This window comes from Pogoniulus pusillus, chromosome 28 (genome assembly GCF_015220805.1).
Source record: "Pogoniulus pusillus isolate bPogPus1 chromosome 28, bPogPus1.pri, whole genome shotgun sequence".
Classification (NCBI taxonomy): domain Eukaryota; kingdom Metazoa; phylum Chordata; class Aves; order Piciformes; family Lybiidae; genus Pogoniulus; species Pogoniulus pusillus.
Window position 1 is genome coordinate 18,687,422 of NC_087291.1, and position 24,458 is coordinate 18,711,879.

General features: G+C 57.8%; 2 protein-coding genes across 5 annotated transcripts; both read left to right on the top strand.

Moving 5' to 3' along the window:
- The first annotated feature begins 1,199 nt into the window (after positions 1-1,199).
- Positions 1,200-13,649, top strand: STEAP1 (STEAP family member 1). Of its 4 annotated transcripts, none has more exons than XM_064167134.1 (6): positions 1,200-1,279; positions 4,453-4,863; positions 8,846-8,947; positions 9,841-10,353; positions 11,855-12,019; positions 12,424-13,649. In XM_064167134.1, exons 2-6 carry the CDS (start codon positions 4,495-4,497, stop codon positions 12,679-12,681), a joined length of 1,407 nt encoding a protein of 468 aa, XP_064023204.1. In that variant the 5' UTR covers positions 1,200-1,279; positions 4,453-4,494; the 3' UTR covers positions 12,682-13,649. The 4 variants fall into 4 exon arrangements, with proteins under 4 accessions (XP_064023204.1, XP_064023205.1, XP_064023206.1 ...); XM_064167135.1 differs by having other exon boundaries at positions 11,855-12,123; positions 12,424-12,495; XM_064167136.1 differs by lacking the exon at positions 4,453-4,863.
- A 2,832-nt stretch (positions 13,650-16,481) lies between these two features.
- STEAP2 (STEAP2 metalloreductase) lies at positions 16,482-24,167 on the top strand. Its single transcript, XM_064166826.1, has 5 exons — positions 16,482-16,759; positions 17,871-18,395; positions 19,328-19,855; positions 20,655-20,819; positions 22,132-24,167. The coding sequence occupies exons 2-5, from the start codon at positions 17,904-17,906 to the stop codon at positions 22,414-22,416; spliced, it is 1,470 nt and encodes a 489-aa protein (XP_064022896.1). The 5' UTR covers positions 16,482-16,759; positions 17,871-17,903; the 3' UTR covers positions 22,417-24,167.
- The last annotated feature ends 291 nt before the right edge of the window (positions 24,168-24,458 follow it).

Here is a 24,458-nt window from a genome sequence, read left to right on the forward strand (position 1 = left end):
GAGACCCTCCAGCCCAACCCCACCACAGCCACCAAACCATGGCCCCAGGTGCCAGGGCCACACCTCCAGCAGCTCCCTGGGCAGCCTGTGCCAGTGTCTCACCACTTTCACTCAAGAAATTCTTCCTAGTGTCTCTTCTAAACCTGCCTGGCACAGCTTGAGGCTATTGAGGCAAAGCTTAGGATTTGTTCCCTCACAGTTCAGAGGAGATTTGGAAGGTGCATGGAGAGCTCCCACGTACCACTAACCTGTGGTTCCTTCAGGCTCCTTTGGGAAGCTGAGGATTGCTGCCAGGGAAGAGGAACGGCCCTGGGAAGAGGGCAGAGCAGTGTCCCTGCAGCCAGGCCACTCCTGCTCGGTCAGCATTCACTGGGTGCCTTGAGAGAGATATAAAGGGTGTGAGGCAAAAAGGAGACCTGAAGAGAGAAGTGCTTTGGACACAGAGGGAGAAGCTAAGTCATCAGTGCTCGGTGTCACCAGAGTCAGAGATGGAGACAAAGTATATCACCCACAGCCCATCCACAGCCATATCCAGTCTGCTGTCCAGGGCAGAGTCATGGAATCATAGGGTTACAGAACCATGGACTCCTAGAACTGCCAGGGCTGGAAAAGACCTCTGAGATCACCAGAGACTTGTGAGAGAGGCTGGAGCGACAGCACAGGACCAGAGAGTATCTGTGGTTGGAAGACACCTTCAGGATCTAGTCCAGCGCCGGACCCAGCACTGCAAGGTCCCCACTAAACGAGGGGTGATGGCTTCAGAGTGGAAGACGTTCAACACGAGCAAGCAACTCCTGCCCCTGAGGGCGGGAGGCACTGGGACGGGTTACGCAGAGCAGCTGTGGAGCCTCTGAGCCTGGCCGTGCTCAAAGGCAGCTCCCTGGGGCTTGCTCTCTTCTCTCAGGTGGCCAGCTCCAGAACGAGAGGACACAGCCTCAGGCTGCACCAGGGGAAATTTCGGCTCGAGGTGAGGAGAAAGTTCTTCACTGAGAGAGTCACTGGACACTGGAATGGGCTGCCCGGGGAGGTGGTGGAGTCGCCGTCCCTGGGGCAGTTCAAGGCAAGGTTGGACGTGGCACTTGGTGCCATGGTCTAGCCTTGGGCACTGTGGTAAAGGGTTGGACTTGATGATCTGTGAGGTCTCTTCCAACCTTGGTGATACTGTGATACTGTGATACTGAGCAAGGCGCTCTGGTGGGAGGGGTCCCTGCCCATGGATGACCTTGAAAGTCCCTTCCAAGTCAGCCCAGCCTGAGGTCTATGAATGAATCAGGAGAAGGTAAGGAGCTGTTTGCAGATGCTCTCAAACTGCCCAGACACTGCAGACGGAGCCGACAGGAGGAAGCCCCAGCTGGAGCCCCTGGGAGGCAGCAGCAGCAGCAACCCAAAGCACGGCAGCCCTGCAGCGCCTTGGGTCGGTAAAACCACAGCTTGGCACCCCCAGAGAGATGTGGCTCCGTGCCTGCAGTGCACCTCCTGCCACTGTCCTCCCTGCCTGGGGTCAGAAAAGCCACAAATTCTTCAATCCATGTGCTGAAAGCTGAGGCAAAGAGGAGCAGCACCTCCAGTGCTCTGCCCGGGACTGAAGGACTGCTCGCAGCAGCGGCAGGATTGATTTTCCCATCCTCAGCGTCAAGCTAATTTGTTTCTACTTTTAATGGGATTGACCTACACCAATTACCACTGGCCAGGAAACCCTGCTGAGAACGCAGCATCTGCCAGCGCTGCTCTGGCAGGCTTTCACTTAGAGTTTTGCCATAAGGCAGGAAATATCTTCTGAGGGGTTCCAGCTCCGGGGTGTGAACTAGGAGCTGAGTAGCAGAATGTGAGCTGGATGAGGGAATTGAGTGCACCCTGAGTAACCCTGCAGGCGGCAGCGAGCTGCAGGCAGGGTTGGTCTGCTGGAGGGCAGGGAGGCTCTGCAGAGGGACCTGGCCAGGCTGCAACCATGGGCTGAGCCCAATGGGAGGAGGTTCAGCAAGGCCAGGGGCTGGGTCCTGCACCTGGGGCACAACCCCATGGAGGCTGCAGGCTGGGGGCAGAATGGCTGGGAAGTGGCCAGCAGAGAAAGCCCTGGGGGTGCTGGGTGACAGCAGCTGGAGATGAGCCAGGGGGTGCCCAGGTGGCCAAGAAGGGCACCAGCAGCCTGGCCTGGATCAGCAGTGGTGTGGGCAGCAGGAGCAGGGCAGGATTGTGCCCTGCACTCAGCACTGGGGAGGCCACAGCTGGAGTCAGGGAGTGCTGGGGGCAGGTTTGGGACCTCACCCCAAGAAGGACATTGAGGGTCTGGAGCAGGTCCAGAGAAGGGCAAGGAAGCTGGGGAAGGGTCTGGAGAAGAGGCTGGGGAGGAGCAGCTGAGGGTCCCGGGGGTGTTTGGTGTGGAGCAGAGGAGGCTGAGGGCAGAGGTCATTGCTCTCTCCTGATAGGAGGCTGCAGCTGCCCCTGGAGGTGTTCCAGACCCTTGTGGCCATGGCACTTGGGGACATGGTTTGGAGGCCATGGTGGTGCTGGGTCGATGGTTGGACTCAGTGACCTTAGAGGGCTTTGCCCACCCGATCAGGTCTCTGGCTGTGCCCCTCAAGCCCCAGGTGCGTACAGCACTCCCTGCAAACCCTCCACGATTCCAGAGCTGCTTTTGCTGTGCCTTCACTGCCACCCTTTGGCCAAACTCTCCTCGATGCTTTTCCCTTTCTCCAATGGATTTTGTTTGTTTCCTTTCAAAGCAAGACCCAAAGAGAAAAACAAACCCCAAGCCCCAGCCTTGGAAGCAGCCCCAGTCTGCCAGAACATGCAAGCAAGCACAAATGCAACTCAAATGCTGGCACAGGCTGCCCAGGGAGGCTGTGGATGCCTCCTCCTTGGAGGTGTTCAAGAACAGGCTGGACGAGGCTTGGGTCAGGCTGAGCTGGTGGGAGGTGTCCCTGCCCATGGCAGGGCTTGGAGCTGGATGGCCTTGAAGGTCCCTTCCAAGCCAGCCCATTCTGTGACTTCCCGGGGGTGACAAGCACTGCAGTGAGCCTGCCTTAGCCTGGCTGTGGTTTAGCCTTTCTCCATCCTGGGCACAGCCTGTGCGTGGTGCCGGCAGAGATGTGTAGGACTGGCAGGAGTCACTCTTGCATCATTGGCAGCCCAGCAGCTTTCAGCTGGAGAACAGTTTCCCTGGGGGGAGTCTGTGGTCAGAGCAATTCTTCTGCCTCTGCAGCTGCTCCAGACAGCTTTGGGAACAGCTTTGCCAAAGGGTTGCCGAAGTGGTGCAGCCTTCCAGTAACTCACTCTTCATAGCAGCTCTGAGCTCCTGGAGCAAGCCAGGGGTGACTGCTGCTGCCCAGGAAGTGACCCCAGCGTGCCCTCGGCTGACTCATAAACGATGCTGCACAGGGGCAAGTGGGGTGGAAGGGTGGGAACCATCCCCTGTAATTTAATGAGGTCAGAAGGGTCTGATTCAGATCTGGGCTGGGTTTCCAGGATGGAGTGGGTCAGCAAGGACTTACCAAGGTCCTGAGGGACTTGAGAGGCTGAGATCCCTGAGGCTTCTGAGCCTGCAGTGGAACAGCCCCAGGGGAGGATCTGAGCAGTGGCTGTAAATAGCTGAGGGCTGGGGGCAAGCAGCAGGGGCCAGGCTCTGCTCAGTGCTGCCCTGTGACAGGACAAGGGGCAGGGGACACAAACTGCAACTCAGAAGGCTGCACCACAGCATGAGGAGAGACTTCTCTGGTGTGAGGGTGCTGGAGCCTGGAGCAGGCTGCTCAGAGAGGCTGTGGAGTCTCCTGCTCTGGAGGCTTCTGAGCCCCACCTGGATGTGCTCCTGTGTGCTCTGGCCTGGGTGCCCCTGCTGTGGCAGGGGATCTGGGATGGACTATCTCCAGAGGTCCCTTCCAACATTCTAGAAGTCTGTGACCTGAAGCAGATGCTCCCTGAGGAGGAGCATGTTGGAACTGTGCTTGTGGGATCTAGTGAGGAGCAGACTAAGGGGGGGGTGGGGGGTGGGGGGGGGTGTGGTAGCGACCCTCTAACACTTGAAGGGAGGGTGTGGAAGGTGAGGAAGCTCAGCTCCTGTTGGCAGTGCTAGGGAGCGCAGGAGGAGTCGAGGACCACAAACTGCAGCCTGTAGGTTCGTGTTGGGTATTAGGAAAACCAATGTTCGCTGTGAGGACAGTGCAAGTCCAGAGGGATTGTGGAATCTGGGAAAAGGCATGGAGTGGCAGGATGAGGGAAGGTGCTGGATGCCCACCCCTGGAGGTGTTTCCCAGAGGCAGAGCTGTGGTGCTGAGGGCCATGGCTCAGCCCCAGCCTTGGCAGAGGCAGAGAACAGCTGGGCTGAGTGATCAGACTGAGCAGCCCCAACTCTCCCAGCCTGTCTCCACAGCAGAGCTGCTCCAGCCCACTGATCATCTTGGTGGCCTCCTCTGGACCCTCTCCATCAGGTCCATGTCCTCCTTGCATCCCTTGCAGGAAAGTAACCCACAGAACACACATGGAGAGGAGCCCTGAAGCATGGCAGAAATGCCCTGGCGAGGGCAGTTCAGAAGGAAACGAGAAGCTGAGGTTCTGCTCCGACAGAGGAGACACAACTCTGCTCTTCTTCCTTCCAAGGCAAGCTCTTCTCTGCCAGTGTCCAGGTCCACTTCACATCTGCTGAGGAGAAACCCCCAACACATTCCCAAGGCAGAAAGAGATGGAATTTGTCATCCTTTCTGGGAAGACATCCCGAGGCAGACAGAACGAGCTCTGCAGGAAGGCAAGCAGCTGTGGGACAGGCTGGCCATGACTGCTGCAACATCAGCGAGCCAGGAGATGTTGAAATACCCACTGGAGAATCAAGGAAAAGTACCCCCTGGAAGGAAGCCCAAATACCCATTGGAGGTCAGAATCCCCAGGGGAATGGGAGCCTCCCAAGGCAGTGGCTGTGAGCCAGGTTTTGGGAGACAGCTGCCTTCTAGAAATGCCACCACAGAAGGATGCTTGATGATGGCACCTGGGGAGAAACAGTGGTTGTAAAGAGAGGGCTGCCTGGGATAGGAGCAGGATTTAATATGACATTGGGCTGTGCTGGGACAAGGACAGGTTTGGAAGAAGCAGGAGGGAAGGGAGGGACAGACTGGAAAGCAAGGAGAAGGTTTTACCTGTATCAGTGATCTGGACAAGGGAATCCACGGCACCCTCAGTGTGCCGGTGGCAGCAAGCTGCAGGCAGGGTTGGTCTGCTGGAGGGCAGGGAGGCTCTGCAGAGGCACCTGGCCAGGCTGCACCCATGGGCAGAGCCCAGTGGGAGGAGGTTCAGCAAGGCCAGGGGCTGGGTCCTGCACCTGGGGCACAACAACCCCATGGAGGCTGCAGGCTGGGGGCAGAGTGGCTGGGAAGTGCCCAGCAGAGAAAGCCCTGGGCGTTCTCAGAGCCTGGAACAAGCTGCCCAGGGAGGTGGCTGAATGCCCATCCTTGAAGGGGTTTCCCAGAGGCAGAGCTGTGCTGCTGAGAGCCATGGCTCAGCCCCAGCCCTGGCAGAGGCAGAGCATGGTTGGGCTGGGTGAGCTGAACGGGCTTTGCTATCCAATGTGATTCTACAGCACCGACATCCCATAGCCCACAGGTGCTATGCAAACACTAAGAGTGGCACCCGAGCTGCATTCGCTGGCAGCTGGTGGGGTCGGGGCAGAGGAGCTGCCGGCAGGCGAGGGGCAGCGGCGGGGGACCGGGCAGCTCGGCTCCGGCTCCCGCTCCTGCTTCTGCCCTTGCCCCTGCCCCTGCCCCCGCTCCTGCTGCCGCTCCCGGGCGGTGCGGGGAGGCCGCAGGTGGCAGCCGCCCTTTGTCCAGCCGAGGCCCCAGCAGCACCGCGGCCGGGAGCTGCTTGGGGCGGCCGGACCGGCCGGTGCTGCACGCAGACCCCGAGGCCACAGCTCGTCGGCTGCCCAGGACGGGCAACGGGACCCGGGGACGGGCAACGGGACCCCTGCTCAGCCGCCGCCGGCGCGGAGGGGCGCGGGACGGGCGCGGAAGGCGGAGCCGGCAGGGGAGGTGGAGGCTGCGGGCAGGAGCCCTGCGCCGCTCCCCTCCTCAGAGCCCGGCGGAGCCCCGCGGCTGAGCGCAGCCTCCTCCGAGCGGGCAGGCAGCGCCGCACCCGTTCGCAGCCGGGCCGGGCCCCCTGCGTCCCGGCCTGCCGCGGGCAGCGCAGGCAGCGCTGCCGGCGGCCCGAGGTAGGTGAAGCCCCGGGCTGGGCCGGCTGTAGGCGCAGGGCTGCGGCCGCCCCGAGCCGCCCCGGCACCACCGAGCCGCTGCCCCAGCGGCCCCAGGCTGAGAGCCGGCAGACTGGCGCCCACCCGGGCCGGCCCCGCTCCGCCCCGGGGGCTGTGGGGCTGCCCCGGGGGGACTTTGGCCGAGCAGAAGAGCCCTGTGCTGCTCCCAGCCCCTGCCTCCCGGCTCTCCGCGGAGCTCAGCAGGCAGAGATCCGCGCTGCTGTGCCCAGAGCTTCCGCGCCCTGCAGCAGGCGCCTGCACTCCCGCGGCTGTGGCGGAGCCTTCAGGCTGGTACTGCCCCATGTGGCGGAGGGACCGGGGGCTGCGCGGTGTGGCGGAGAGAAGGCTGAGGGACACCTCCGTGCTCTCTGCAGCTCCCCGAGAGAAGGCTGCCGCCAGCTGGGGTTCACCTCTTCCAGGAACAAGTGACAGGAGAGAAGATGGCCTCAAGTTGCCCCAGGGGAGAGTTAGGTTGGAGATGAGAAGAAACTTCTTGTCTGAAAGGGTCCTCAGAGCCTGGCACAGGCTGCCCAGGGAGGTGGGGGAGTCCCCATGCCTGGAGGTGTTCCATCAACGTGTGGCCATGGCACCTGGGGACATTGTTTGGTGGCTATGGTGGGGTTGGGTTGCTGGTTGGACTGGGTGGTTTCAGAGGGCCCCTCCAGGCCAAACAGTTCTGTGATTCTCTGAAGAGGGATTCAGTCAGTGTCCCGTGCCTGTCCATCACCTCATCGTTATTATCACAGCCTGTTTGTTTTGTCTACTCTTCCTTTGTGGTGGAGCTGGCCTGGAACCCCTTGCTGCAGAAGAGCTCCGTTTGCCTTTGGGGGCTGTTTCCTGGGTTAGGGTCAGCCTGCACAGGGCAGATCCCTGTGGGTTCAGCGCTGCACTGAGCCTGTTGGCTCCCTGCAGCAGTGTTGGAAACTTGGCTGTCTGCAGCTGGACCTCTTCCATCCTCATCCCCATCTGCCTCCCGGCACAGACAGGGCGTGAACCGAGGGCAAATGCTACTACAACTGTTTTCTTTCATAGCACTCGTGGCTTAGATAGAATTAAAGCCAGGCTGGATGACGCCTCGAGCAGGCTGGGACAGTGGGAGGTGTCCCTGCCCATGGCAAGAGCCTGGAACTGGTTGATCTTGGAGGTGAATAGGAATCATCGACACAAACCTCGAGCTGAGAGCTGTTCTGGGCTCTCCCTTTCTAGGTTTTCTAACTGGAGAGCAATGGCACTGTGAGGATCAGGAGCACCGAGGTCCTCCACCCAGAATGTCCCAGTCTCAAGCCTGCTCCCAGGCGTGCTGCAGACTGGTGACAGCTGAAAGGTCAACAGAGGAAGAGGGTGACAAAGTAGAGCAGAGATCCCAGCCACAGGCTGTCTGAACAATTGTGAGAAGTCACTCTGGAATCCACAGCTCTCTTTTTCCACACCCAGCTGTGAAAACGAGAGGGTGGGCTCCAAGCGCAACAATGTGCCTTCATCAGCCCTCCGCTCTCCTGTGTACAGGACACACAAACCCTCCATCAGCTGGTGGAGGAAAGGGTCACAGCCTGCCCTTCAGACCGAAGCTCCTGGTGACCCTCCTCTGCCGCCCCTGGCTGAAGGGTTGTGCCCAAGAGAGAGCTGGCTAGCAGCAGGGGAGATCCAAAGAGGGAAGGAACACTTCAGCCTGGCAGCACCTGGAGCAGACAGCATGAGACTAGGGTTCATCCATTGGAGGAGCCAGAAGCAGTTCCCAAAGGACAACTCCTCAAGTTGGATTTGTCCATACAGCTTCCCAGGAGGTTTGTGGATGTGAGCAAGGCAGTGGTTGGCTGGGCAGCTTCTGGCTGACAGCTCGTCTCAGGGTACCACAGAAAGTCTGGCTTGTGGTGTGCCAGCCTGAGCTGTGGTGTGCTGCTGCCACCCCTCCTGCAGCATCTGACACTGGTGCACACACAGAGAGTCCTTCCTGCAGGGCCTGACAGTCATGGAATAGTTTTGGTTGGAAGAGACCTTTGAGATAGAGTCCAAGCAGCAACCCAACCCTGCCATGGCCACACCTTCCTGAAACACCTCCAGCCGTGGGGACTCCACCACCTCCCTGGGCAGCCTCTGCCAGGCTCTGAGAACTCCTTCAGTCAAGAAGTTTCTTGTCACCTCCAACCTAACTCTCCCCTGGGGCAACTTGAGGTCATTTCCTCTCCTCTTGTCACTTGTGCCTAGGGAGCAGAGCCCAAGCCCAGCTGACTGCAGCCTCCTCTCAGGGAGCTGCAGAGAGCAATGAGCTCTGTCCTCAGCCTCCTCTTCCCCACACTGCACACCAGGGCCCTGAGCCATAAACTTGATTGGTGCAGTTTAGAAACCGTCACCTGAATGAATTAATTCCTCCTGGAGGTGACATGGGCACTGAGCTTCATTATTTGTCATCAGTGCTGTTGTGATGATTCCTCTCCCATTTTGATCTCAAAACTCCCAGCTGAGCTTTCTGCAAGGACAGACTTCCCTTTCCCTACGTTATCATAACTCCAGCAAATGGGCAGAGGAGAGGGGAGAAAACATTTTGAGGGAGAACAGGCTTCAAACTGCCAGCAGGGCACCTCCAGACTTGTTTTCCCTCCTGTGTTTGTCTTGCAGGCAGCGTGCAGGATGGAGGAGAGGGAAGGCGAGCGCAGTGGCAGTGCTCAGAGCGCAGGCCAGAGCGCGCCGAGGAGGAGCACAGGAGCCCTCAGCAGCTGGGTAATGCCCCTGGGCAGCAGCAGCTCTCCCGGCCTGCCCGCCTGGCTGCTGTCCTCTCACGCTGCTCCGGCACCAGCTCTGCTAAAGGCTGTCACAGCACTGACATGGAGGGATACAAAGATCAAGAGCATCCCACTGAGCTCAGGCACAGCCCATGCTGGAACGCTGGCAGCCAGGGCCAGCTGGCACTGCAGCAGCCGAGGCACTGTGTACACCCACCAGGGGAGCAAAGCTCTGCAGGCATCATTTGGGATTTGTCATGGAAAACTCCTCTTTGGAGGGCTCTTCACATCAAGGGAGGGCATTCTGCCCCTCTGCTCTGCTCCACTGACCCCCACCTGCAGTGCTGGGGCCAGCTCTGGCACCGCAACAGCAGAGGCTGTAAGCAGCTGCACAGAGTTTCACAGCAGGGCATCCACCTGCCCTCATGGGCACACCTCCTAGCACTCAAAGCTGGCTCACCACAGCTGATGAGTGAGGAATCTGCTGGAAGTGCCTGCTCAGCTCCTGTCTGTGCTCTTTGAAACACAGAGACATTAAGGCTGGAAGAGCCCTCTGAGACCATCCAGTCCAACCAGCAGCCCAACCCCACCACGGCCCCTAAACCAATGCCCCAGTGCCATGGCCACTGCTTTGTGAAACACCTGCAGGCATGGGGACTCCACCACCTCCCTGGGCAGCCTGTGCCAGTCCCTGACCACTCTGGCAGCAAAGGAATTGTTCCTGATCTCCAACCTGACCCTCCCCTGGCACGACTGCAGGTCGTTGCCAAGCTGCAGTGTGTCTCTTTGGTGTCTGGTTTGGGTGCAGTCTGGCAAAGAAGCCAGCATGGCAGCCAGACAGTGCCCAGTGCTTGATCCTGACCTGACTCAGTGTTTGCTCTCCCCTCACAGGCTGTGGACATCCAAGCCGTCAGGCCCCCAGAAGCAGCTGGGCTCTTTGACGTCCACCCAGCAGACCCTGCTGGCTGGTGTGAAGTCTCTGCAGAGCAGCAGTGGCAGCAGGCTCTGTTCCCCAGGTGGCACTTGCCTCTGAAGATAGGCGCCGTGCTGGCAGCAGTCACCTTCGTCTACACTGTCCTCAGAGATGTCCTGTATCCCTTTCTGAGCAGGAAGGAAAATGCCTGCTATAAGATTCCAGTCCTTGTGGTGAACAAAGTGCTGCCTGTAGTTTCCATCACCCTCTTGGCACTGGTGTATTTGCCAGGGCTGTTGGCGGCTGCCTTCCAGCTGCGCTTTGGCACCAAGTACAAGAGGTTCCCTCCCTGGCTGGACAGATGGATGTGCTCGAGGAAGCAGTTTGGACTTCTCAGTTTCCTCCTGGCTGCCATGCATGCCTGCTACAGCCTCTGCTACCCCATGAGAAGGTCCTACAGATACAAGCTGCTGAGCTGGGCCTTCCAGCAGGTACGACAGGCACATGGCTGCCAACTCTGCTCTCTTCTTAAAACCCTTGCTTGGGTCATTCACAGATTGCATCAGCCTGGCAGGGGTCCTGGGAGGGCATCTTCTTCAGCCCCCCCTGCAGCCAGCTGGGGAACCTCCAACCAGAGCAGGCTCCTAAAGGCCACAGCAAGTTTGACCCCTCAAGCCTTCAACACAGGAAGGACATGGACCTGGTGGAGTAGGTCCAGAGGAGCCATGGAAATGATCAGAGGGTTGAGCACCTCTGCTCTGAGGGCAGGCTGAGGGAGCTGGGGGTGTGCAGCCTGCAGAGTGCCAAGGTCCAGAGAACAGGAATTAACAATATCACTGTCCTGAGGAGCAAGATCTGTTCTCAGAGATTTCTGTGTTGTGAAATTAAGGTGCAAGCCAGACCAGAGAGCACCACAGAGCTATTTATTAAGGGATAGAGTTGAACAAAACAGAGAGAGAGAAGGGGGGAGAGAGATAAAGAGAAGCAGGGAAGGAAAAGAGCAGGGATTGTATTACCATCAGCCGCAGATGGGGGGAGAGAGAAACAGGTGCCTGTGGAGTTCATCAGGAGTTCTTCTGGTGGGGGTGCAGCTCTGGAGGTCCATACTTTGGCAGGCACTGCCCATGTGTTTTTGTACGGCTGTTTAGATGGGTGTCCAGCTGCAGCTCCCCAAGAAATCTTCCTGTGCATTGGCAGGGGTCTGGTGGCAGCACCGGGGAGGGCTTCCGCCCCCTCCCTGCGCTGCTTACTTGTCCATACCCCGAGGACACAGAAGCCTTTTCTCTGTGGGGTAGCTGACATAAGATGTGCACACCCTGGGCATGCAAGCCAGGCTGAGGGCCAGGAATTTCCACACAGGCACTGTCAGTTGATTTGCATCCCTGAGCTTTCGGCCAAGCACCTGGGCTGAGCCCAGAGGTTAACAAAGGCAACCTGTACCTTTGTTGGTGAACAAGGGAGAGGGGATTTAGAGTCTCGCAGAGAGGAGAAGGCTCCAGGCAGACCTAACAGCAGCCTGGCAGGACCTGCAGGGGCTGCAAGCAGGCTGCAGAGGGACTGTTTGCAAAGGCCTGCAGGGACAGGACCAGGGCAGTGGTTTGGAATGAGAGCAGAGCAGATTGTGAGGAACAAGTTGTGCAGCAGGAGGCTGCTGGAGCACTGCCACAGGCTGCCCAGGGAGGTGGTTGAGGCCCCATGGGTGGAGCTCTTGAAGGTGAGGCTGGAGCAGGCTGTGAGCAAGCTGCTGTAGTGGAGGATGTCCCTGCTGAGTGCAGGGGCTTGGACTGGGTGAGCTCTAGGGGGTCCCTTCCCACCCAAACCATTCTGTGATTCTATGGAGGTGTTTCCTAGAGGCAGAGCATGGTTGGGCTGGATGAGCCCAAAGGGCCTTTCCAAGCCCTTTGAGCTTCCATGACGGAGGAGACCACAGCTGTAGTGCACACAGCAGCTGGGTGTCAGGCCTGCATTCCAAATGCTGTGCTGCTCTGGCAGGTGAAGGAGAAGAAGGAGAGTGCCTGGATCGAGGAGGATGTCTGGAGGATGGAGATCTACGTGTCAGTGGGGATTCTGGGCCTGGCCCTGCTGGCCCTGCTGGCAATCACATCAATCCCTTCTGTCAGCCACTCCCTCACCTGGAGAGAGTTCCACTGCGTCCAGGTAGCTGTCTGTGTCACGGCTGATGTCACGAGGCCTTCCCTGTGGGATTGTGTGTCAGCAGCTAAGGCCAGCAGGGGATGGGAACCTCAGGCATGGAGGAATTAGTGAGTCCAGTCTAGAAGCTTCTTTCTTGCTCTGTTAGTTGCTTCGCAATAAACGTTCAGGCTGCCAGGTTCAGCTGGCATGAGGCCATGGCACTTGGGGATGTGGTGTAGTGGCCATGGTGGGGTTGGGTTGCTGGATGGACTGGATGGTCTCAGAGGGCTTTTCCAACCCAAACAATTCTGTGACTCTGTGACCCCATTAGGTACCTTCCTGATTCCCCACATTTGCTGAAAAGAGTCCCCTTGTGCCAAGCTGGGTGCCAGTACCCAGCTCACTCTGCTTCGTTTCTCTCTTTCCAGAGCAAGATGGGATGTTTGGCTCTGCTACTGTGCACCCTGCATGCCCTGGTGTTTGCTTGGAACAAGTGGGCTGATGCGAACCAGTTCATCTGGTACACACCACCCTCCTTCATGGGGGCAGTGCTGCTTCCTCTGCTGGTGCTGCTGGGCAGATGTGCTCTGCTCCTGCCCTGCTTTAGGAAGAGGATCAGACAGATCAGGTGTGGCTGGGAAGCTGACACACAGCCCCATCAAACCAGCACCACCTCCAGGCTGTAGGCCACACAAAGACACTGTACCTGGACCTCCACCTGCTCAAGGCCATGAGATGTTCACTCACAAGCTCCATTTCCCTGTGCTCTGCAGCTGTTCCCTTCTCCCCTCCTTTCCCCTTCTCCCCTCCTTTCCCCTGCAGGAGGATGGGTTATTGATGCTCTCTGGAAACAAAGAGATGCACACTTCACCCAGTGTGCTGGGTTCTGGTTGCTCCTTCCAGCTGACTCACTGCTTCTCAAACCCAAGGCCTGCATTGTCTCAGTCCTGATCCCTCCCCAGGCACAGGCAGACATAAATCCTTGCCCCAGACAACCACAGAAAGGAAAGAAACAATTCCAGCACAGCCCCCAGGAATGCTGTCTGCTTCCCACAGCCACATCTGTTCCTGCCTGAACTCTCAGTGTTCTGGTGGCACAACCAGAGTGGTTCCCACTCCTACTGCCTGCATCCCATGGCTCGCCCTGATGTTTGTGTCGACACATGAGCCAGACACAAACTCTCTATTCCCATCAGGGCTTGCACTGAGACAAATGGGCAAAGAGAACTGCAAGGAGAACTCCCCCAAAGGTGTTCAAGGCCAGGCTGGATGAGGCCTGGAGCAATCTGGACTGGTGATGTCCCTGCTCATGGCAGGGGGTTGGGGCTGGATGATCCTCAAGGTCCCTTCCAACCCATCCTATGACTGAACTGAGAAGGTGAAGCTCTGCCGAGGCTTGGGCACAGGCTGGCAAAAGAATGGTTAGGCTCAGGCGTCCACCTTGGCAGAGCAAGGTGTGCCTGCTGCTTCAAACAATAAAGCATTTCACATTCCTGATTCCATGAGCTTCTTCTGTTTGCTGCTGGCCAGTGGCCACACTGCTGCCCCAGACCTGCAGAGCCTGCACTGACACAAGCTGTGCCGCTGGGGTAGCTGCTGCCAGCCAAACGGCTCTTACCCTTGGGCCAGCACCATCGTGGGGCTGGAAGAAAAAGCATGAGAAGCTGACATTCAGCTCTTGACATGGATTTGGTAAAATGGCCTCTGACTCCATGTGACTTACCAAAAGGCCAGCCCAAGTACTTGAAGCATTTACTGTCAGCAGTCCCTGCCCTGCTTGCTCCTGACTGCTCTCAGTTCCCCAAGTGTTCACAGCACTGAAGTTAATCCAAGCAGGGATTTGGATCCACTTGAAAAGAAATGCAGGGGAAAGAGTGATTCAGGCAAATCCAGGCACTGCTCAGACTCAGCTGGCAGCCATGCCTGGTGCCAGCAGCAGAAAGAGAAGAGGAATGGCACAAAGGGGCAGCTTCACCTGCTGAAGCTGCATGGTTCCAAGTGCTCCTGGAATTCAAAGCTGAAGGTACTGAAAGACCAAGAACGTTCTGGTGCTTCACTGAAGTGCTGTGTTCTTAGTTTGCCATGGATCAAGAGGCAGCAATAGGCTCTAGGAGCTGTCACTGCAAAATGTGCAAAGCTGAGGGACCTCAACCTCTGGAATCACAGAGTGGGACCCCAAAGCTCATCCAACCTAAACCCCCTGCCAGGGGCAGGGACAGCTCCCACCAGCACAGCTTGCTCAGGGCCTCATCCAGCCTGGCCTTGGACACTTCCAGGGAGGGGGCAGCCACAGCCTCCCTGGGCAGCCTGTGCCGGTGCCTGCCCAGCCTCATTGGCAGGAATTTCTTCCACATCTCCAGTCTCAGTCTGCCCTCTCCCAGCTCAAAGCCATTGTCCCTTGTCCTGGCACTACAGGCCTTCATACCAAGGGCTCACTTCTCCCCTTCCTTTCTGCTGCATCCTGCCAAGGGATGAGGCCATAGTTTCCAGCACTGCCCTTGGGAAGAGAATCCTATTGACTGGCAAAGCCCTTGGAGCTCACCCAGCCCAACCATGCTCTGACTCTGCCAAGGCTGGGGCTAAACCATGGCCCTCAGCACCATGTCTGCCTCTTTAAACACCTCCAGGGATGGAGATTCAGCCACTTCTCTGGGGAAGGTTGGATGTGGATCCATGAAATGTGTTAACCAAGTGAGGACAAAGTTCTGTGTGGCTTTCTTCATGTGGCATGAGTGGAGTCATTAACAAGAACAAAATGAGATGAAAAGGTTTGGAATGAAGCTGGGGAAGGGACTGCAGAACAGGGCTGGTGAGGAGCAGCTGAGGGACCTGGAGGCGAAAGGGAGACCTCACTGCTCCCTACAGCTGCCTGAAAGGAGGTACAAGGAATCTTCTTCCCAAGACAAGCTCCTCCAAACTCCAGCACCTTCACACAAATAGGAAACCCAAGCCAAGCGAAAACCCAAAGCAACCAAAAGTGCAGGAGATTCAGGCTCCCAGGTGTATTGTAAGGCAATCCCAGCAGAGCAGCACTGAGGATTGCTTCAGCTTTTATCATCTGGCAGATTCCTTTTATTCACCAGAAAGATGCTTCAGCTGTCAAGGGACAGGCAAAGGTCTACAGGCAAGAAGCTGGCAGGGTGCAGGTGGAAGGCTCTGCCCTGGTCTAGGACAGGAGCAGATTCCCTTCTCTCAGCAGGTGTTTCTGCTCCAGCCCAGTCCGGGGCAGCAATGTTATTTCTGCCCTGAAGGGATGGAATATAACAAAGGAATTTCCAGTTGGCAAATGCTAACAGATATTCTGCTTCTTCCTCTTGGCAAGGGGAAAGCAAAGCCCTGGGGATTTCCCCATGGAAAAGGAGTGAAAACAAACACATAAAGATTTGCTCCCGATCAGAGCAACAAACCCAAACACAATAGTGTCTGACGTGGCTGATTTCATAACTTAGCAGGAAAACAGAGAATTTCCCAGCTAGGAACATTCAGCACAGATCATTTATTTCCAGTGGCAGCCTTCAGTTACTCTAAAAACACAACTCGGACCTGGTGCCCCTCTTGCCCGTTGTTTACAGGGGTTAAATGGATCTGAGGGATGGCACAAACTGAAACCTGGGATTTGGGGGGTGGGTGGAAACAAACGGTGAGTGTGCTCTTTGCTCCTGCTTTGCACATGAACTTGGCATCAGTCTTTACTGGACGGGCTCTTAATAAAGCTAGAACTCACTGAGCAAAGAATAAAAGCAAATGGGAAACAGCTCCACTGAAATGTGCTCCTGTCCTTCTCTCTGGATTTCATCAATGGGAGATCATAGAAATAAAGAACTGTTTGGGCTGGAAGAGCCCTCTGAGAACACCCAGCCCAACCTTCACCCCAGCACCACCATGGGCACCAAACCATGGCCACACCTTGCTGGAATAGCTCCAGACATGGGGTCTCCACCGCCTCCCTGGGCAGTCTCTGCCAGTCCCTCACCACTCTGGCAGCAAAGAAATTGTTCTTCATCTCCAACCTAACCATCCTCCTTTCCTCCCCTCTTTGGATTTCATCCGTTTGAGGTGCTGCCTGCTCACTGGCTGTGCTCTGTACCTATGGCCTGGACCAGCACAGGTGTGGGCAGCAGGAGCAGGGCAGGATGGTGTCCTCCACTCAGCACTGGGGAGGCCACACCTGAGTGCTGGGGTCAGTTCTGGGGCTTTCACCCCAAGAAAGACATTGAGGGGCCGGAGCAGTTCCAGAGAAGGGCAAGGGTCTGGAGAACAGGGCTGGGGAGGAGCAGTTGAGGGCCCTGGGGGTGTTTGGTGTGGAGAAGAGGAGGCTGAGGGCAGAGCTCATTGCTCTCTGCAGCCAGCTGGGGCTGGTTTATGCCTTACAGCAAGGGACAGGAGAGGAAATGGCCTCAAGTTGCCGCAGGGCAGGTTTAGGTTGGAGATGATAAAAAGCTTCTTGGCTGAAAGGGCTCTCAGAGCCTGGCAGGGGCTGCCCAGGGAGGTGGCTGAATGCCCCTGCCTGGAGGTGTTTCCAGAGGCAGAGCTGAGTGCCGAGGGCCATGGCTCAGCCCCAGCCGTGGCAGAGTCCAGCACGCTCGGGCTGGGTGATGCCGAGGGGCTCCTGCAGCCAGCAGCCCGCGGGGCTCCGCCGCCGGTGCGGAGCCGCTCGCAGGGGCGGGTCGCGGCGCAGTCGCCGCCTTCTCGCCCTCCCTGCCCTCCGTCCCCGCCGCCACTGCGGGCCGGGCTCTGAGGCGGAGCGGCGGCGGCCGGGACGAGGTGAGCGGCTGCAGTGCCGGGCGGTGGGCGAGACCCCATCCCTGCCGGCCGTGCTCGGCCTTCCCCCGGCTCCGGCACCGCTGCCTCTCTCTGGGGCGGGCCTGACGGTGCCGGCAGCGGGGGCTGGGGGCGGCCCGGCCCCGGTTACCTCGGGGGGCATGGCGGTGCCTGAGCCCCGGAGCGGCTGAGCCCTGTCCGCGGTGCGGTCCGCGGCCGTCCCGGGGAGCCGTGGGGGTGCGGCGCCGTCAGGGTCGGTGTCGTTGCAGGCGGAGATGCCGGCAGCGGCTGGGCCCGGCCGAGCTGCGCTGCGCCGCGCCACGGGCCCGCACCGCCCGGCCGGGGGGCTCCGCGCCTCGGCGCCGCTCGGCCCTGCCCGGCTCCCTCCCAGGCCCCCTCTCTGCTAGCAGGTGTTTTGCCAGCAGCCAGCTTCCCTTCCCTGTCGCCTCCGGCTGCAGCTCCGTGGCGTTCCCGCCGCTGGGCCGCGTGTCGCTGGTGTCGCTGCGGCTGGCGTTGCGGCCGCGCAGGGGGCTCCCAGCAGCTGCTGCTTAGGCAGAGTCGCGGTGCGATGGGGGTGCGATGGGCTGGCAAAGCCGTTTAGGCTCACCCAGCCCAGCCCTGCGCTGTCTCTGCCAGGGCTGGGGCTGAGCCATGGCTCTCAGCACCACAGCTCTGCCCTCTGGGAAGCACCTCCAGGGATGGGCATTCAGCCACCTCCTTGGGCAGCCTGTGCCAGGCTCTGAGAACCCTTTCAGTCTGAAAGTTTCTTCTGGTGCCCAACCTAAACTTCCCCTGCAGCATCCTGAGGCCATCTCCTGTTCTCAGCCAGAAGCCAGCCCCCTGGCTGGCTGCAGCCTCCTCTCGGGGAGCTGCAGAGAGCAGCGGGGTCTGCCCTGGGTCCCTTGCCCAGCTGCGGTGGAAGTGCTGGCAGCGCCTGACGTTTCTCCTTGCCGCAGAGCCACGCAAGACTGAGCAGCAGAGCCTTTCTTAAGAGAAAATTACAGCATGAGACTTGGAACCGTAGGTTCCTGTCCCCAGGATGGCGCTGGACTGGTGCCTTGGTCACTTGTATGCTGCTGTATTTTGCCTTCTGTTGCTTTCTGCTTTTCTCTAGGAGAAATCCCTGCAAGGTTGGGCTCCTCTAAGTATGGAATCAGTCTCCATGATGGGAAGCCCCAAGAGCCTCAACGAGACTTTCCTCCCAAACGTTGCCAATGGCATCAAGGACAGCAGTAAGGCCACAATAGGCATCATTGGCAGTGGGGACTTTGCCAAGTCCTTGACCATTAGGCTGATCAGATGTGGCTTCTGCGTGGTGGTGGGGAGCAGGAACCCCAAGCTTGCTGCCGAGTTCTTTCCCCACGTGGTGGATGTGACTCACCATGAAGATGCAGTAGTGAAGGCCAACACCATTTTTATCGCCATTCACAGAGAACATTATGCCTCCCTCTGGGACCTCAAGCATTTGCTTGCTGGCAAAATCCTGATCGATGTCAGCAATAACACCAGGCTTGGCCAATACCCAGACTCCAATGCAGAGTATCTGGCATCACTCTTCCCAGATTCCCAGGTTGTCAAAGGGTTCAACGTGGTTTCAGCCTGGTCCCTGCAGCTGGGACCAAAGGATGCCAGCAGACAGGTAAAGGTTTGGTTCCGTTCGTTTATCTTGTTTAGAGGATGCAAATGACAGGAACTGACTGTGAGCAGCCACAACTCCTGGGATTTGTCCTACCTCCTCCTACTTGAGTGATAAGATTTAGCAGCCAATAGAAGTTTGAGTCCAGTTGATCCCACTGCAAGGCATGCAGAGAAAGTTGTCCACATTATCCCCTGGGATGCCTCTTTGCAGAGTCATAGATTCCAAGAATAGGTTGAGTTGGAAGAGACCTTCAAGATCATCCAGCCCCAAGCCCCTGCCATGAGCAAGGGCAGCTCCCACCAACACAGCTTGCCCACAGTCAAGTCTGAAGGAAGCAGAAAATGCTGTGCAGCAGTGAATCCTTCTGCACAGTTACCTGGCTGTAGAGTCACAGACTGATTTGGGCTGGAAGGGACCATCAGAATCATCCAGTTCCAACCCCCTGCCATGGGCAGGGACACTGTGCACTGGACCAGGCTGATCAAGGCCTCATCCAGTCTGTCCTGGTCACACTGGATGGCAGCACAGCCCGAGGGGTTGTCTGCCACTGCTCCCAGTTTGGCACTGTCCGCAGAGCGGCTGAGGCTCCACTCTGCTTTAGTTTTTCTGCTGCCAGACCACTGTGTGATAGAGGCACACACAACCTGGGTGTGCTGCCAGGCCACTGTGTGAGAGGGTCACACACAAATTGGGGGAAACACCACCTGGGTGAGCTGCCAGACCACTGTGTGATGGGGACACACACCACCTGGGTGTGCTCCCACCCATACCTTGGTGATGCCAGCTGGGCTAAGAGGTTATGCTGCTGGCAGCAGAGCTGTGGGTTTGCCCTGGGCACCGTTAATGTCTCTGGTGGGCTTCGGTGTGTTGGGTCTGTTTGTAGCTGTGGATCTCTTCCTCTGAGCACAGACAGTGCCCTTGGTTCCCCGCAGGTCTATGTCTGCAGTGACCACCTGCAGGCTCGCCAGCAGGTGATGGAGCTCGCCCGGCAGCTCGGCTTCACGCCCGCCGACCTGGGGGCACTGTCGTCCTCCAGGGAGATTGAGAACGTCCCTCTGCGCCTCTTCACGCTGTGGAAGGGGCCTGTGCTGATTGCAATTAGCCTGGCAACCTTCTTCTTCATCTATTCCTTCATCAGAGATGTGATCCACCCCTACGTGAGGAACCAGCAGAGCAACTTCTACAAGCTCCCCATCGAAATGGTCAACAAGACACTGCCCGTCGTCGCCATCACCTTGCTGTCGCTGGTGTACCTGGCAGGGCTCCTGGCAGCTGCTCACCAGCTGCGCGCTGGCACCAAGTACAGGCGGTTCCCGCCGTGGCTGGCCAGCTGGCTGCAGTGCCGCAAGCAGCTGGGCCTGCTCAGCTTCTTCTTTGCAGCCGTGCATGTGGTGTACAGCCTCTGCCTGCCCATGAGGCGCTCCGAGCGCTACCTGCTCCTCAACACGGCCTACCAGCAGGTGAGCTGCAGCTCGGCTGGGGCACAGGGCTGCAGGCTGAGAGCACGCGAGCACCTGCCTGCTGGCTGATGGCAGCTGCAGATGAGCCAGCAGGGCCACCAGCAGCCTGGCCTGGATCAGCACTGGTGTGCACAGCAGGAGCAGGAGCAGGATTGTGCCCAGCACTCAGCTCTGGGGAGGCCACACCTGGAGTGCTGGGGTCAGGTTTGAGGCCCTCACTCCAAGAAGGACATTCAGGGGCTGGAGCAGGTCCAGAGAAGGGCAAGGGTCTAGAGAACAGGGCTGGGGAGCAGCAGCTGAGGGCCCTGGGGATGTTTGGTGTGGAGAAGAGGAGGCTGAGGGCAGAGCTCATTGCTCTCTGCAGCTCTCTGAAGAGGCTGCAACCATCTAGGAATTGGGCTCTGCTCCCTGGGAACAAGTGATGGGAGGAGATGAAATGGCCTCAAGTTGCCCCAGGGCAGGTTTAGGTTGGACATGAGAAGAAACTTCTTGACTGAAAGGGTTCTCAGAGGCTGGCACAGGCTGCCCAGAGAGGTGGCTGAATGCCCATCTCTGGAGGTGGAGCTGTGGTGCTGAGTGCCATGGCTCAGCCCCAGCCCTGGCAGAGGCAGAGCATGGCTGGGCTGGGTGAGCCTAAACGGCTTTGCCAGCCAGAGCCATTCTGTAATTCTGAGGCCTCTGAGGTTCCTGACCCTGTTCTGCAGCTCTCCTGTGGCTGTGCACATTCCCGGCCCAGTGTAACTCCTGTTGGTGTTTTTGGTGCTCTGTAGCCCAAAGGCCTTGCTCCCTCTGCCCCCAGGTTCATGCCAACGTGGAGAACTCCTGGAACGAGGAGGAGGTGTGGCGTGTCGAGATGTACATCTCCTTCGGCATCATGAGCCTGGGGCTGCTCTCCCTGCTGGCAGTCACCTCCATTCCTTCAGTCAGCTCTGCCTTGAACTGGAGGGAGTTCAGCTTCATTCAGGTGTGTGCTGCTTACAGAAGGGGGCTTTGTTCTGGTGCTTGGCCGTGGTGATGAGCAGACGCTGGCTGTGACAGGAGCTTTTCTGCCCCTGCCTCTGATGAGGCAAGAACAAAGTAACCTCACTCAGCAGCTCTACTACCATGTGGACACAGAGTCCTGGAATGGGTTGGGTTGGAAGGGACCCTCAAGACCATCCAGCCCCAACCCCTGCCATGGGCAGGGACACCTCCCACAGCACAGCTTGCTGAGGGCCTCATCCAGCCTGGCCTTGAACACCTCCAGGGAGGGGGCAGCCACAGCCTCCCTGGGCAACCTGTGCCAGTGTCTGCCCACCCTCACTGTCAAGAATTTCTTCCTCATCTCCAGTCTCAATCTAGTGTTAGAAATTTGCATTTTACACTTCTTAGTCTTAAATGAAAATCTGCTGTAGGCACAGGCTGGGACAGCTGGGGTCTGGAGAAGAGAAGGCTGCAGGGAGCAGCAGAGCAGCCTTCCAGGGTTTGAAGGGAGCTGCAGGAGAGCTGGGGAGGGACTTTTGACAAGGGCTGGGAGTGACAGGATGAGAAGAGATGGCCTCAGACTGGCAGCAGCTGGACTGAGATTAGCCATGAGGAAGCAATTCCTGCCCAGGAGGGTGGGGAGGCACTGGGACAGGTTGCCCAGAGCAGCTGTGGAGGCTCCCAGCCTGGCAGTGTACCAAGACAGGCTGGCTGGGGCCTGGGGCAAGCTGGGCTAGCAGAAGGTGTCCCTTGGAAGTGGATGATCTTGGAGGCCCCTTCCAACCCAAACCATTTGGTGAGTCTGATCTGAAGCTGGCAGAAGCAGCCCCTGCTGCCACAAAAGCCTTCCTCATCTCACCTTGACCGTGGTGGCACAAAGCGTGACAGAGGCTGCCACAGGCTGGGTCAGGGATGTGCCTGAGCTGCACTTGAGCCTTTCTCCCTTAGCCTTAGCTCAGCTCCAGATCCTAACCGGGGTCACTGTGAACCTGCCGCGTTCTGTGGGCTGCTGCAAGCAAGGGGTGTGTCCTGCACAGAAGGGAGCAGTAATTAGGGAGCCTTTAGCTGCGGTATGGAAGGAGAGGCAGTGAGCAGGACTCCCCTGTGCCAGGCTGGATGAAGCCCTGAGCAGGGTGGTCTAGGAAGTGGCTGTGGCCATGGCAGGGGTGGATCTGGATGATGTTGAAGGCACTTCCCGGCCCAGTCTGGGATTCTATGTCCAACAGAAGTGTCAGAGTGATGGGTTAGAGGTGCTGGCTGCAGGCCCAAGCCTTACTGTCTCTTGCCTTCTCCCTGCTTTCTCTTTTCCCAAGTCCACCCTGGGATATGTGGCTCTGCTGATCAGTACTTTCCACGTCCTGATTTACGGCTGGAAGAGAGCTTTTGAAGAAGACTATTACAGATTTTACACCCCCCCCAACTTTGTCCTTGCCCTTGTTCTGCCTGCCACGGTGGTGCTAGGCAAGACGGTGCTGCTGCTGCCCTGCGTCAGCAGGAGGCTGAGGAGGATTCGCCGGGGATGGGAGAGGAGCCAGGTCCTGCAAGAAAGGAGTGGGCCTGTGCCACAGCCCTCCCCAGAGAGGGTAACTGTGATGTGACGAGAGACTCGCCTCGCTTGGCAAGCCTTTGTTGCTGGGGGCTGGCCATAAGCTTCTCTTCTGGGGAGTTTAAAGTCAAGTCACTGTGAACCCATACAGCAAAGCTCTTAGCCAAACTAGGAGAAGCTTCACTGCAGAGCTGGGTTTGTTTCGAATCACAGGGGGCAGGTGGTGAGGAAAGCAGAAGTTTTTAATTCTCCTTGGCACAGTTCTGTCTGAAAAGTCTTTGGTCATAACCCTGCTGTCCAGGTGGTTCTTTGTTGTAGCACAAACATGTCCCAGTGCTGTTTCTTAGTCCCCATTCTCTGGGCAGGCTTTCCCTGGGCTTGTTCCAGGCCAGGCTGGATGAGGCCTGGAGCAAGCTGTGCTGGTCGGAGGAGTCCCTGTCCCATGGAAGGCAGTTGGAACTGGATGAGCTTGAAGGTCCTTTCCAAGCCAGCCCATTCCAGGATCTTAAGAGAGCCACCCTTTCCAGGCTGATGAGTTCAGAACCCAGAATAAGAGTTACTAATTAAGGAAATAATCAGAGTGAGGAACAAATTAATGTGTAAAGATGAATTGAATCGTTCCAGGGATGGAGTGCAGTGGGTGTCAGTCACCTGCCAGCCAAGAGGGGAACCAGCAGCCTGGCCTGGATCAGCACTAGTGTGGGCAGCAGGAGCAGGGCAGGACTCTGCCCTGCACTCAGCACTGGGGAGGCCACACCTTGGGCCCAGGGTTGTGTTTTGGGTCCCTCCGTCCATGAAGGACATAGAGGGGCTGGAGCAGGTCCAAAGAAGGGGAGGGAAGCTGCAGAAGACTCTGGAGAACCTCCAGTCTGTTGGGCAGCATCTCAAGACTTATCTGCACATCAGCCCTCTGGAGCTGCAGTCATCAAAGCCTCACTCCCCAGCAGCTCCTCAGCCCTTTGGCTGCTTCTGTGCCAACTTCCTGGGAAAGTTTTACACCAATGGCTGGGAGGTGCCTGAAGCTTTGGAGAAATAAAACTTATTCTTCTACTTCCAAAAGCATTTCTCTCCACAGCCTGGCACCTGCGTTTCCCATGGCACCTCAGAGAAGGTTCACCATGACCTGGCACTGCTCTGGCAGGTCCTGTTCTCCAGCACAGTGAGCCAGACTCAGCCCTTCAGCGTGACTCAGGCTGCACTGAGTCAGGATCAGTTTGCTTGTATGAAGTTCTGTTTTTGTCCTCTCTATTTGCACTGGTTGGATCTCTGAGCTCCTTAGCTGAGCCTTCACCTCTCATCAGCACAGTGTGGCCACTCTTGGCCTCTCCTCCCAAGTAATTAACAACAGGACAAGAGGAAATGGTCTCAGGCATCACCAGGGGAGGTTTAGGCTGGCAATGAGAAAAAACTTCTTGGCTGAAAGGGCTGCCCAGAGAAGTGGCTGCATGCCCACCCCTGGAGGTGTTTCACAGGGGCAGAGCTGTGGTGCCAAGGGCCATGGCTTAGCCCCAGCCCTGGCAGCCAAAGCAGGGTTGGGCTGGGTGAACTTGAAAGGCTCTTCCAAGCCATTCTGTTATTCCATGATCCTGTGCCATGCTTATGTGTAGTCACAGGAGGGATCCTGTTTTGGCTGATCAAACTCTCTGATTTCTGTAGACTTTCCATTAGGATTTGTCCTCAGGAAATGACCTGAAGCTGGAAACTGAGTTTTGGTTGCCTAAATATAGCCAACTCCACCCATTTTGATGTCGTGGTTCCTGTAGGAGAATAAAAACACGTCTGGAGGGATAAGCTGCTCTAAAACTGTCTCTGTGTGGCTGTGTCTGAGTTGCAGACTGCTGGAATAAAGCTCCTTTCTCTCCATGAGTGCTCAGGAAAAAGCCAAACTCTTGACATCCACCCCGGCCCTTGCCCATGCTGGCAGAGTCACAGCCAGAGTGTGGTTGGGCTGGGTGAGCTTGAAGGCTGTTCCAACCCAGACCATTCCTTGGTTCCATGGTCAGGAAGGGGCTCAGGCTGAGTGTCTCGAGTGCTGTTAGCAGGGGAAGGGGCAGATGTGATGAGTCCCCTGTACACCTCCCTGGGGCAGAAAGC